Source organism: Eucyclogobius newberryi, unplaced genomic scaffold, assembly GCF_026437365.1.
Source record: "Eucyclogobius newberryi isolate DKJ021-1_F unplaced genomic scaffold, fEucNew1.0.hap1 SCAF_11, whole genome shotgun sequence".
Taxonomy (NCBI): Eukaryota; Metazoa; Chordata; class Actinopteri; order Gobiiformes; family Gobiidae; genus Eucyclogobius; species Eucyclogobius newberryi.
This window is the reverse complement of record NW_027315735.1, coordinates 26,763,025-26,776,380: the sequence shown is the minus strand read 5'-3', so window position 1 is coordinate 26,776,380 and position 13,356 is coordinate 26,763,025. Positions and strand designations below refer to the sequence as shown.

The window sequence follows — 13,356 nt, the reverse complement described above, 5'->3', positions numbered from 1 at the left end:
AGGGGGGTCATAATTTGTTGACCTGGTTTATGGTTAATATGTATTCACTGGGCCACATGAAATGAAAACATGCACAAAATTCTGAATCCTCTCTGTCAGAATAAATACATTCAACAATAATTCAACACCAAAGAAGCGATTGATGTCAGCTAAAAGGACTCCAAGTCACACGTTAACAACGGCAAGTTTGAGGGGCAAATAATTATGAGGTTCATTCAAGATTTGTGGATCTTTTGCATATATTCGTTTCATAAAGGGTAAATTTCCCATAGAGTTACATAGACTGTCCTTCTAAAATTATTATATACTCTTCTTACACACCTCTTCTAACTCTTCACCTTTGACGTCGCCTCATGTATGTTGTTAGAAAAAAAATCCTTTATAATGAGAAACAAGTGGCTCAGTTGTGTCTTGTTAAACCACTTCAACAGGCCCTGCAGCGCATGAGAGGTTGAGGTGTATCTGCTGCGACATGACACAGTTCAGCAAACGGTTGGTCTGCATTTTGGGGGAAAACAAATCATAAACGTGAAGCATAGTAAGTAGTAATAGTTTATCTTTAGAAGTATCCAGTTGCAAACAGATTTTATTCTAATTAAATGACTATCTTTGGCTAACAATAATGCAGTTTATACAAGTAACAGTAACAGTAATTGTGATTTCTTATATATTGTTTATTTTTTACTGATTACCTTCATGGGTCTAGGGGGGGACCTTCGGTATGAGGTTGTGTACATCAATTGTGTTATTCAATGTCCTGATTCTACGTCTCTTTACGTTGGTAATTGGCATGAGTTGTGTCCCTTACGGCAACCATATACTGCATTTGTTTTGACCTGCACAAAGAGCACGCTGACTTTATATTATTTGCCGTTTGAATGTTTAACCAAGGAGCTAACACAAAGTAATAGATACTGACACAATCATTCACACAACTTCATTCACTCTGGGCAAGTGAGAGTCTCTGAGTCTTTGGCTGGTAAGAAGACACAGTTTGTGGCATGTGCTTGGGTCCCGTTACCTTGGCAGGAGTCTTGCCACTGTGCATCACAATAAATATTTTAGATACTCAAAGCATAATATTCTTCCAAACAGAGGAACGTGCTCTGAATACAATTAAATGTGCTACTGTAGGCTATTAGAATTAACAGTGTACCTTGTTGCCTAATGCCATTATGGTGACTAGAAGAAAGATGACCTCACCAAATTAAATTAGGTTTAGGTTATGGATATTCATTTACTTCAGAACATGCTGTGTTAGCAAACAGAGCTAAGCACACCTCTAACTCAGAATGAAATAAATCACGCTTTCAGTAGGATTGTGGTCTGAAAATAGACTATAGATTATAAATAGATTATTTGAAAGGGATTGTTGTGTAATGCTGTGGCAGTAACCGATTAATTAAATCATGTACAATGAGGCGTGTCAACACGCTACAACCCAGGGCTACTGCACCGTCATAGCTGAAAGAAGAAATCCATTTGTTTAGTCAAATCATTTTAATCACTTCTGGGATTACAGAGAACATGGCCCAACTCTTTGCAAAACACCACACACAATGCGGAAACTGTTTAAGCCTGTGTGGGTGCTTCTATTTATTCAACCTATCATGATTTAATCCTAAAGCAGACTTATCCCATTTTTTGGTTTGAAGTGTAAGGTTTTAGAGATATAATCTTGACGTAGAACTGGTTTAGTTTGTGGGGTTGCCTTGAGGTTTAATTTACTTCCATTTTGCATTATGCCATGTCACACCAGTTCAAACATGACTTTGTGAGATTTGTGGCTTTCTAGACCTAAGGCTTTTTCAGTTTTTAGTTCAGCTAATAGTCAATTGTTCCAAATCCAACCTAATTGTCGTCTCAAATTGTGCCTTCCTTGTTAAAATAGCGACGTGGTATCACGACAGTGGAGTAAGGTTTTCACACCTTTTGACCCACATCTGGACTGTGGGTCTCTCCCAGATATAGGCCACTTCTTTTAATCATTCATTTAACATTCATCACAACTCCTCCTATGAATTAAAAGGCGTCCTTATTTGGGAGGAGAGCGTCTTAAGTGCAAGTCAAGTGCGTTCATTGAGAAGGAGTCCGGGTGGGCGTAATGCACACTCCAATGGCCCAATCAGATCGCGGACGTCCCGGTGCGTGGGTGGGGTCACGGAGGGAAATCCTGACGCACATTGGCTGCGAGCGACTGCGTGGGCGTCGTTTGTAGACGGAAGTGTGTCCCGACTGGCCCAGCTGTCATCTAGAAGAGAGGGGAGACCATTAACACCGGCTGCCTAGGAAATGCAGAAAAGAAAAAAACGCTGAAATAATGGCAACATCAAAACGATAAGGTCATGACGCCGAATTGAAGGTAGACACACACACACACACACACGCGCGACTGAGCCGTGCACGTTAACGCATGTTTTCGGGCCGACGTGCGTGCGCCGCGGCTGCCGCTTGACGCGTCGAGGCGATGACATAGGTCCGTGGGGCTGTGTGACATTGAGTACGCAGGACGCGAAACGGACGGAGGTCGTTTAAAGAGCCACACGCCGAACTTGTCATGTCCCGGAAGATTCCGCTGTCCTTCGCCTCGGGCTGAACCGTGTTTGCAGACAGAAACCGTAGCGGAGTGCGAAGGCGGCGGACGCGTTTGTTGCGCCTCGATGTGCGCTACATATGCTACGTCTCTGCGGCTCTTTCGGCTATTATGTTAGCGGCTAGCGGCTTGGGGGAAAAGGAACTACCCTAGATTCAGATGAACAGGAGACGTCATCCGCATTTTCCTGCACGTAAAAGGTCTTGTGCGAGGAGGATTTTGCTCGGCAAGGGAGATACGTTGGTAGGTGCAGTTTGGGCACAGCGTGTTCCCTGTACGCGTAAATGTAATGCGCAGATTATAATTGAGTGTTGCTCTGTGCATGACTAATAGGGCACATGGAAGGTGGCGAAGCAGCTGTTAGCTTGCTGCTGCTAGCTGCCTTTTAACGACCTTTGGAGACGTCAGCTTTACCAGGACAAGCTGTTCGCTCTCTGCCTCGGTTGTGCTGGTTGTGGTCCATGGCTGTATGGCCCTTCTTGCTGTCCGTGTTGTATTTCATCCAGGCCTCCCATGGCTTGGCGAGTGAATGATTTAATCTCACTGATTGCATCACAAGACTAGGGAGGGTGCAGCCCAGTCGCATTACTGCGTTTGTGCTTTTAAATGGCCTCAGCAGCTTGAGATGTAGCTACATTCATATTGTTCAATGTCATCATGTCTACCTGCTTGATTTTACTTTTTCTTTCTGCACATCCAGGGCAAAAGAAGGTGAAAGCCAAAAAGACACTTGAAAATTTACTGGGCGTCCTAAATGGGGGACTACGGGTTTGGAGTCCTGGTGAAGAACGGCAGCGGTAACAAATCTGGTTTTCCTGTAAGAATCCCGCCTCACCTGCAACCCCAGAACCCTCACCACTCATCGAACCCTCCAAGCCCCCCTTCCTTCGTAAATAACACCTGCTCCACCAATGGGGGCAGTGCCTGGCTATTCCCCGCCGTAGCCCAACACAGTAACATGCAAGATGAGATTCTGGAGTCAGACAAGTCCAAGCCTTTGGAGCTGCAGGACATTCAGGAGAAGTCTCAGACCCAAGCTCAGCCTAGCAGCCCGTCTGGGCAACAGGAGCCCAGTGGACCCCTAGGGGAGCTGGAGGGGGCACTGCCTGAGGAGGGCTCATTAGAGAAGGGGTCACTGGAGAGCAGTGCAGGCAAAGAGAAGCTCAGAATGGACTCCCCAGTCTTAGGTGGATTTGACTATCAGGAGAGTTTGGGAATGGTCACAACCTGTGCACAGTCCACCTCTTCATCCTCCTCCCTCACCAGCTTTAATAACTGGTCCCCTGCCGTCCCATCACAGTCTCCTGTGGTCGGGGAAGATGTTGGAGGATTCTTTGGTCCTCCAGGCTCCAACGCAAACGGTCCTCCCCTCCTGTTTCAAAACTTCTCGCACCATGCAGGCCCAAGCTTTGGCGCAGGTGGTAGTTTCTCACAGTTGGGGCCCGTCTCCCAACATCACCCCGCACCTCCTACCCCACACCCCCAGCACTACCACCCTCATGGCCAGGGCATCCCGCAGCAGCACCGCCGCTCTCCTGCCAGTCCCCACCCTCCATCCTTTCCCCCTCACCCCCATCGCACTGGGGCGTTCACGCAGCTGCCACACCTCAATCCCACTCAGAGCAAACCTCCATCACCTTGGGGAAGCTACCAGAGCCCCTCAACCCCCACGTCCACCTCCTGGAGTCCTGGTGGGTACGGAGGGTGGGGTGGCACGCAGGGCGTCCGTGAGTACCGCAGAGGTGTCAGCGGAGGAATGGCTGGCCTTAACTCAATCTCGCCACTGAAGAAGTCTTTCACCAACAACCAGGTATGGAGAAAGATAATACTAAATATATTTATATATTGAAAAACATATGATTTTTCAATGGTGGGGTATGGCAAGCAAAATTACTATTGGTTGACCAATTGTTCTCTGATCAAAAAGGGATTTCTTTGGATACATTTAGGAATATGGACTTAGTCATATTAATCATTAGTCAACAGCAAACCTCAAAAATCTTAGATCAATTTCTATTGAAACTGAATGTAAAATGTATCTTCTGTCTTGATATAGTATGATGGTATGATATTAAATGGTTTTCAAATCTGTAATGAACGCATAGTCGACCATTGTACCCTTTTATGAACTAAAAAAGTAAAATGTGTCATCACTAAAATCATATTGTCCTCCATAAATTAAAAAATATGTGTTTTAATTGTTCTTTTGAGAACTACAGTTATTGCTCTGTGGGGTTTATGACTGATTTTACTGCCTGACATTAAAATATCTTTCATTATACCCTTTTAATGATGGATAGTCATGAAAAAACCTAACTGTTTTTAGGTTCCTTCTCAGAAATTCCCCAGAAATAACTCCAGCTTCAGTCACAAGGGCTGGGTGGAGGACAACATGAACCGCAGTGACAACATCTATCCTTTTCAGGTGGGTAAAACTGCTAGTCTAAATGCACAATGTTGCTAGTATTCATTAAAATGGACTGTTGTTTACTTACATGAAGCAATTGGAAAATAAGTTGCCCATTCTCATGGAGCAAAACGATACTAATCCTATTTAACACACTTATCTGTATCCAATCCCACTAATGAGCCACTGAGCAAAACAGGATATGTGACAGAGGAGTTGACTAAATGAATGAATTGAACTGCATTGAGAGTGCTCATGTCTGTGGCCTTATCTCGAGCCTTATCATCTGAGCCGATCACATGATTTTCCTCTTGTCCTTATTTAGTCTTGTGCTTTGAGCTGCTGTGTAAGAACTGTACACACTGAACAGATTTGTTATGCAAATGGTTACTGTAGGCTAAAAGGCTGGATTGGTTTCCAGATTTCTTTTTATAGCAAGAATAAAACGCTGAGGCCTTCGTCAGTACTCGGGTACCCAAAATCTGTACATTTTGACACAGGTGCTCAACTAGAGAAAAAAATGGTGCTTCTTTACGTGACAAAATGGCTCTGTCTTTTTGGCTTAAATGTGTTGCAGAATCTGGGTGTTCAATATTCCCGAAGACCACATATTCCAAGGTGCTCTGTTGTAAAGGGATGAACAGAGCTGTTCTCAAAATGTCCTATCAATATAAATTAATTATGAATGAACACTTAATTATCTGTTGACTAGTGCGCTATGTATAAAAAGGTGACTTATTCATGATGAAAAATGGCAATTTGGCAATACCCATTCCTGGTGTAGAATGTCTTTTATCATGTGCTTGAAATAAATAAAGAAACAAATGCATTATTGAAGTTATCAGTAGTGACCTAGTATTTATAGGTTCTGTGGGCTTTTGTTTCACATTTCTCACACAGTAGCATACATAGACTCTGGAGGTAAGGTGGGAGAAGTGTCTGGCCCAAGGGCAAAACAACCGTACCCATGCTGCTTCAGATGTTGACGTTGTACGTGGGGAGGCTAATGTGCTCTCTACTTTTCTTTTGCAGGAGAGAACACGCTCCTTTGATGGTTTCAGTATGCAGTCTCTGGAGAACTCCCTGATTGACATTATGAGGGCTGAACAGGATTCCCTGAAAGGTTAGTTCCCATACCAACAATGGCGAGGTGGAAACTGGCTTACTCATTGCTTACTGTATGTAAATAAAAGGATTTGCAGGCATTTGTTTTACGAACATTACACATTAATAATGCTGGCAGGCCATTTTTTTTTAATCTAATGCCAGAAATGGAATTTGGCATGCTTCTAAAATGGCAGGGGAAATACCAAATGTTTAATTGTGTGCTTTTTTATTTGATATTCACTTTCACACTCACTTCACTGGTGCTGTGTGCAGTGTTTTTTTTTTTCACCTGTGGCCACATGCACTGTGAGGGCGAGGCACACTGTTGGCGACGGATAAAACACTGCACGCAGCAGACAGAGGCTTTACCTGCTGTGCAGAGCCAGAAGTGTTTCGCTGATATAAAGTCGATCCAATTTGCCTTGTCAGATGCATGTTGCTTATGGACTGCTCTGCAGCGCCAATTCATGCAAATGTACAAGATTCAAGCATCAAGCGCTGATGAAATTCGAAAGGCTTTTACTCTCAACACGGACTGCGCTTTCACACCACATTTGCTGCGTAATAGAATGCAGGAGTCACTGTGTGCTTAAACCGGTTGGAATGGCCGTTTACTATGTTCCAGACTGTGACTGCCATGTTAACACTGGGACAATCCTACCGCTGTCGGACCAAAAACTCCTTTGCATCAACATTAGAACTGTGTCATCTCCAACATAATAAGCTCATGTACACATTGCATAGTTTTAAGGCTTTTAAATGTAGCTAAATGTCTGTTGAGGTTGCCCAACTGGCTTATTCTGTTAACACCTTTTTATATCAGTTTTGTTCAATCTTGATCACATTTCTGGAAAACCTCCATATGCTTTTGGGCTGTAGGGTTGTATATTTTCTGGGTGGTCTGCATGATTTGGACCTTATTATTGCTGCCCTACTAAGCTGCCCTTTTTAAATGTTGTCTAAACATTATTCCAAGCACTTAATGCAATGTTTTAATTTATTTCTAATTTTTTGTTATTTTTCACTAATATTCTTATGTGTTTCTCATGTAGGTCGCTATAACTTCTCTCACCAGGGTGGAGATGGACCTCTTCCTATGAATGGTATGTGACATGCCTATAGATACTTTATACTAGCTTTGGGCATTACAGCAGATATGATGTCTGAAGCAAATTAGTGTCATGTTGTTCTTGCTCATTTTCCATATTTCAATAGTGTTTTGTTGTTTTACATGCAGCAAGAAATTATGGCAGACGACGAGGTAATAATTTTTGTGTCTTATTATTTTCAAATGTGTGGTTGTATGTTGTCCAGTAATTGTCTCAAATTGGACTGACCTAAGTTGCTTGTTTAGACCTTTTATTTACTTCACAACAAAGAGTGTAAAGTTTAAATTGTGGCTTTTTTTGTTTCCTCTTGTATATTTTGAATGATTCATATCAGTTCATTGTAATGAAATGCAGAATCCTTGTTGACTTCCGATAAAGAGCAGTGCAGTCATTTACATTTTTCACTGCAGGGCATTCTTCACTGTTCCCGATGGAGGATGAGCGCGCTTTTGGAGATGATGAGTCCGGAGACCAGGGACTCGGTGGACTGGGATCAGCCCACTGTTTTCCACATCTCAATGGGGAACGCGTAGAACGATATTCCCGCAAGGTGTTTGTTGGAGGACTCCCTCCAGACATAGATGAAGGTAAAGCCACTAAGGACCCTAACTTTCATGGTTGGAATTATTTGGATAATTTAAGTATTTTATAATTAAGTCGCTGTATAACTTTGCTTCCTTTCGGTTTCCAGATGAGATCACTGCTAGTTTCCGTCGATTTGGTCATTTATTTGTGGACTGGCCTCACAAGGCAGAAAGTAAATCCTATTTTCCACCAAAAGGTGAGCTCAATAGTGTTGTGTGAAGCAGATAAGGCTGTTAAGATTAGGCAATTTTAATATCTTCCCAAACTGTACATTTTGTGTCTTTTTTGAAGGATATGCATTCCTGCTTTTCCAAGACGAGAGCTCTGTTCAGGCTCTGATTGATGCCTGTATTCAGGAGGATGGCAAACTCTACCTTTGTGTCTCCAGCCCGACCATCAAAGACAAGCCTGTGAGTCTGTGTTCTTTTGTTAAATTGTTCTTTTTGAAATTACACCAAACACAACTTTTTCTGAATGACAGGTGCAAATAAGGCCCTGGAATCTCAACGACAGTGACTTTGTCATGGATGGCTCCCAACCTTTGGATCCAAGGAAAACTATTTTTGTTGGGGGTGTTCCTCGCCCTTTACGTGCAGGTTGGTCATAAATGCATTGTCTTTGAGATAGTCGGAACTAGTTTTGGTCTCTGACATTGATGGTCTTTTCCAGTGGAGCTGGCCATGATCATGGATCGTTTGTATGGTGGAGTGTGTTATGCTGGGATTGACACAGACCCTGAACTGAAGTATCCCAAAGGGGCGGGGCGAGTGGCCTTCTCCAATCAGCAGAGCTACATAGCAGCCATTAGTGCCCGATTTGTTCAACTGCAGCATGGGGAGATAGATAAACGGGTGAGTATTTACATTGAGCCGTCACATGATTCATCAGAGCCTAAATGCTCATTACTTACTTTTGTAGAGCACAGGAGGTACAGAATATTTTTGAACTCAAATTATCCCCCGAGACACATTTGAATTTCTGTTCCAGGTGGAAGTGAAGCCATATGTCCTGGACGACCAGCTGTGTGATGAGTGCCAGGGCACTCGCTGTGGGGGGAAGTTCGCTCCTTTCTTCTGCGCCAATGTGACGTGTCTGCAGTACTACTGCGAGTACTGCTGGGCCGCCATCCACTCCCGGGCCGGACGAGAGTTTCACAAGCCGCTTGTGAAGGAGGGAGGAGACCGCCCCAGACACATCTCCTTCCGCTGGAACTGAGGCGAGAGGGATGGGGTGGGACATGATGCAGAAGGGGAGTAAAAAGATAGGAAATGGGTACGGGCTATGATATGAAAAAAAAAAAATGCACTTTTCTTTTTAAGTTAAAATACTTAATTTATTTTTTTATTTTCATTTTAATTGGACCTTCTTAAAGAAGAAATGTTAAATAAGAGAGAAATCCCATTTATGTTTGGACTTTTGATGAGCATGAGCATATTGATGCATTGGATTTAGATGTTTTCTAACTTGACTTTTCTTTTCATGTTGGCTGGCAAAGCTGCTTGCATTTGTTGTCAAGAGAAACATAAAATTTAATTAGGGTTTATCATACCTGAATCAGTACACTGACTATTTCAGATGAAGAAGGGGCATTTTGTGTTTTTGCTTGCAAGAGAAGAAAACGACTGTACCATTTACCAAAGGTTGAAGTGTAATTTGTTAGAGAAGAAATGGAGCATCATTTAAAATGGCAGAAGGGTTGAGTTTATAAGCAGCCTTTTGTATAGCATCTGGCCACGTCACTAAATTCTCCCCTCAGTCTGGCACAGATTTAATATGCTGGCTTAGCGCTTTTAGGTCTTGGTTCAAAAAGACACATTGTAACCAGAAAAGGGCAAACCAAAGATTTGACTAAAGCAGATCTGAGGTTGTGAGACAATAGTGAGGCCTCTTGTCATTATGGAGGACTGCTGAAGTTTTTTGAAGTTTTGGTTTTTAAATTTCAGCTAAAAACAAGACCGCCCTCAGGGTTCAGGTATTGGCAGTAGTATTTGTTCACTTTATATTGTCAGGGATATTAGCACTGGAAGCTAACATGCTAATGTAGTACAAACTAATGGGAACGCACAGTCCAGTTTCCCTGAGCTGTCCTCATGGTGTACCACTGCACGCTCTACCAGACTGGAGCTTCTATCACAAGTGTTGTGGTTGGATTTGGTAGTAGCTAGAATTTGCTGTCACAGAGATAAAGATATTATTTTATACATGGCCTGCTGATTTTTGTACAGTGTTTTATAGCTGATTATTTTGTCATGAACATATATACATTTATTATGCACTACTTTTCTAAATATTTTTTTCAATAGTCATTTTAGGCACATTTTTCACAGATGGGAGAACTCCTTTTGCAATACCTCATTTTTTTTCACTTGGTGAAAAATAATTTTGTACCTTTGTTACTAAGAGATCTGCATTTATGGTAAACTTAATTTAAAAGAAAAAGAAAAATGAATGATATTAATATAATTTTCAATTAGCTTTTATATATTTAAGTGCTGGTAAATCTGAAACATGTCTGGTGCATTGGTGTGATTCTGTAGAATAAAAAAGGCTGCTCTTAGCCAGTTATATGTGGATTTTCTCTGTCCTAATGAACAGAATCCTATGGCATGACAAAACCTTTCTAAACTGGTTTTGATAGTCTTGAAAATATATTCTGATATTTGCGTAAGTGTAGTCGATGAGGTTATATGTAGGGTAAATGTTTTGGCTTTGGTCAATGTGAATCCCTTAAACCACCGGAGTGAGTATCGGCTCTTTAATATTTAGATCCTCTTTCTGGGACTGCCTGTAAGTTCTACTTATTCTTGGCATGCATAACGTAATACAGAAATAACATGGCTAGTGTTAATGCAGGACCTAATGTAATGCACTAGATCTCCTTTTCCTTACTGACATTGGTTTCCTTATCTCTCTTTGAGATCTCTTGTAGCCTCTCTTTAAATGATGGAGTCTGCCTTCCTCACACAGACATGATGTTTATGCAATCTACACCGTGACAACACTTTGGATGCGTTTTGTATTGTAATATAGAGGACACTCAGTAGGACGTAGGTGAGGAGACTTGATCACTTGACCCCTTTGTGATGTGGCATGCTTTGGGACATAACCTGAATGTGATTTAATGTTGCAAGTTATAACTTTGAGCCATTATGTGCAATACTTATTCTTTCCAGATACAAGTCTCTGCAGTGTATGTCATTTAATCCCTATAAACCATGCAGTCATTTACATTCATTACACATTAATTTCCTATTGTTCATGCTGATGTCTGCAAGAAAAAAGTAATTTATACCTGAATTTATTTTTAAACATTAGTTTTGTGCTTATTTACTTTTGCTACTACCATGCTACTGTGATTGAAAACATTGTATATACTAGGTCGATAATGTATTTAGCGTTTGCTATATTTTCAATTGAAATGTATAACTATTATTTTGATCAGATTTTGTTATATTTTTGGGTGGTGTGTTTAACTTGTGTCTAGTTTTTCTAATTGCTGTATTGTGCTCAATGTTTTCAGATGAAAAAAATTATGTCTGTTAGTATTACTTGATTGCAAAATTCCAATAGTTTTTAATTATATGGGAAGGTTATATTTATTAACTTTTTTTACCTGACATAATTTAGACTTTTTCATTCAGTCATTTCACATTTATACGCAAGTTGGACTTTTTATATTTTCTTCCTGATTAATTTACTGAAAGATACAAGACGTCAGTTTTATAGTTGGTTTGTAGTATTGAAGTAAAACAAAGATCTAATGTCATTTATTCATTTGCTGCCAACTGTTTGTAACTGTATGCATACATTTGAAGTATTTGTAATGTGAGATGTTGAATGAATAAAACAGCTGTGAGGAAGAAATATGGATCATGTGACTATATTTTTACGTTTCAGGTTTGCATTAAACTGTAAAAAAAACAAATTACAATAGATCTTCAAATGCATAACTATTGTCCAGTGCTTCTCTTTAATGGGGAAGTTGCAGGAGAAAGCCTCTAGAGGGTGCAAACGCATAATTCCACAGCATTTTTGTAAGATTATATCTGGCAAACATCCAGATAAGTCCTGCTTGATGCCTAACTATAGGACTCCTAACTTAATAACTGTAATATCAGGTGTAATGGCAGAAAAAAACACATGTTCTTTCTAGTATCCGTCCAAAGAGGCTGCAGTATTTTTTTGCCATTTGTTCACATCCCATTTCAGGCACATCTGGAGGGTTATGCTGAATCAGGTCAGAGGTAGATTATTTATAGGACCAGACTTCAAGCCTCACTGGGCTCTTGGCTTACTGAAACTGAAAGCACTCAAACCCTCCAACAAAGACACTAAGGCGTAGTTCAGAACATTTTTGTATTTCTTCTTATAGGTTATATACAATTCTGTCAACGGGAACAAACGCCTGGCTGTGTGTGGCCTTTGAGAAAAGCTGTTCAGTGTCATCAAATATAAATATGATTAGGGTAATTGGCTCAAAGCGATGTAGTTATTAGTCACATGATCTGCACCAATAGGGCAACTTAAGAGAGGCGCGTGGCTGTGGCTCATCATCGGGTCACGTCCGGGGTCAAGCGCAGTTCACGTTCAGAGATCAAATAATAACAAGCCGTAAATCTGTGTCTAAACTGAGCTGAAGATGCCGCTGAAGAGGAGTATGTTTGTGCCAGGGTTTGACTCTCGGATCAGCTCCAGAAAAAGGCAAAAGGATGACTCTCTGAGCTGTTCTTTTGTGTCTTTGGAGCGAACTCCGGCTCCCAAACGGAGGCCCGGGCTAATGCTAACGGTCAAACTAGCCACAGCCGCGAACGAGACGCAAAAGGGCAAAGTCACGGGACCGAAGTGGGTTTTAAAACACAAAGTTTGTAAGAAGAGAACTCCTGCAGCCAGCCAGAGAGAAGAGTCTCAAAGTAACGTGATTCACGCTAATGTATTATCGCATCTTAATCCTATTATTAGCATAAGCATTAGCATAATAAGTCAGTGATACTCTGGACAAACCTTTACCAATTACGCATGTTCCTTCTGTTTCAAACCTTTCTTTTTCAATGCTTGGTATGGCAGGTATTGAAGCTCCTGGTTCACAATGTGCACAGAAAGATGCTTTTATCTTCAGCCAGGGAGACACACAACCCAAAAGTGACAAAGAAAAGGTAGGTTTTGTGCTCATTTTGATTTTTAAATTAACATGCATTTTTAAATATATGAAATATACCGTGGTTAATTTATTTTGTCAGGATTTGCCAGCTATAATGCTGAAGAAAGAAGTTTAAAAACGAAATGCATTTTCAATTCTCTTTTTTTTGTAATACCCAAAATCACAGCAGCAGTTGCCTCATGGGCGACAATGAAATAGAGAAACAGATTAAACAATGTTCACAGGGATTTAGCAATAGGATAACTGTTCCAGCATCCCCTGTCCTGGCTTAAATCCTTCTGTGAGGAAAAACTACCAAACCCCTGAGACCCTGGCACCTTATGCACCTTATGCCCTATAACATGCCCTATAAGCATGCCCATTGCATGCCCTATAAGCATGCCTATAACATGCCCTA

General features: G+C 41.4%; 1 protein-coding gene across 5 annotated transcripts; it reads left to right on the top strand.

Annotated features, from left to right (window-relative positions):
• The first annotated feature begins 2,217 nt into the window (after positions 1 to 2,217).
• On the top strand, positions 2,218 to 11,665 carry LOC140354630 (cytoplasmic polyadenylation element-binding protein 4-like). Of its 5 annotated transcripts, none has more exons than XM_072439752.1 (12): positions 2,218 to 2,362; positions 3,294 to 4,403; positions 4,932 to 5,018; positions 6,033 to 6,123; positions 7,160 to 7,210; positions 7,345 to 7,368; positions 7,627 to 7,803; positions 7,908 to 7,997; positions 8,093 to 8,211; positions 8,283 to 8,397; positions 8,471 to 8,652; positions 8,789 to 11,665. In XM_072439752.1, exons 2-12 carry the CDS (start codon positions 3,348 to 3,350, stop codon positions 9,014 to 9,016), a joined length of 2,220 nt encoding a protein of 739 aa, XP_072295853.1. In that variant the 5' UTR covers positions 2,218 to 2,362; positions 3,294 to 3,347; the 3' UTR covers positions 9,017 to 11,665. The 5 variants fall into 5 exon arrangements, with proteins under 5 accessions (XP_072295853.1, XP_072295851.1, XP_072295855.1 ...); XM_072439750.1 differs by having other exon boundaries at positions 4,920 to 5,018; XM_072439751.1 differs by lacking the exon at positions 2,218 to 2,362 and adding an exon at positions 2,574 to 2,836 and having other exon boundaries at positions 4,920 to 5,018.
• Positions 11,666 to 13,356: the final 1,691 nt, after the last annotated feature.

What these genes read in the sequence shown, in the direction of transcription:
- LOC140354630 (XM_072439750.1), top strand. Translation starts at nt 3,348, where the DNA reads ATGGGGGACTACGGGTTTGGAGTCCTGGTGAAGAACGGCAGCGGTAAC. An exon ending in AAATTATGGCAGACGACGAG is followed by an intron (nt 7,369 to 7,626) that starts GTAATAATTTTT and finishes TTTTCACTGCAG; the next exon opens with GGCATTCTTCACTGTTCCCG. An exon ending in ATCCTATTTTCCACCAAAAG is followed by an intron (nt 7,998 to 8,092) that starts GTGAGCTCAATA and finishes TCTTTTTTGAAG; the next exon opens with GATATGCATTCCTGCTTTTC.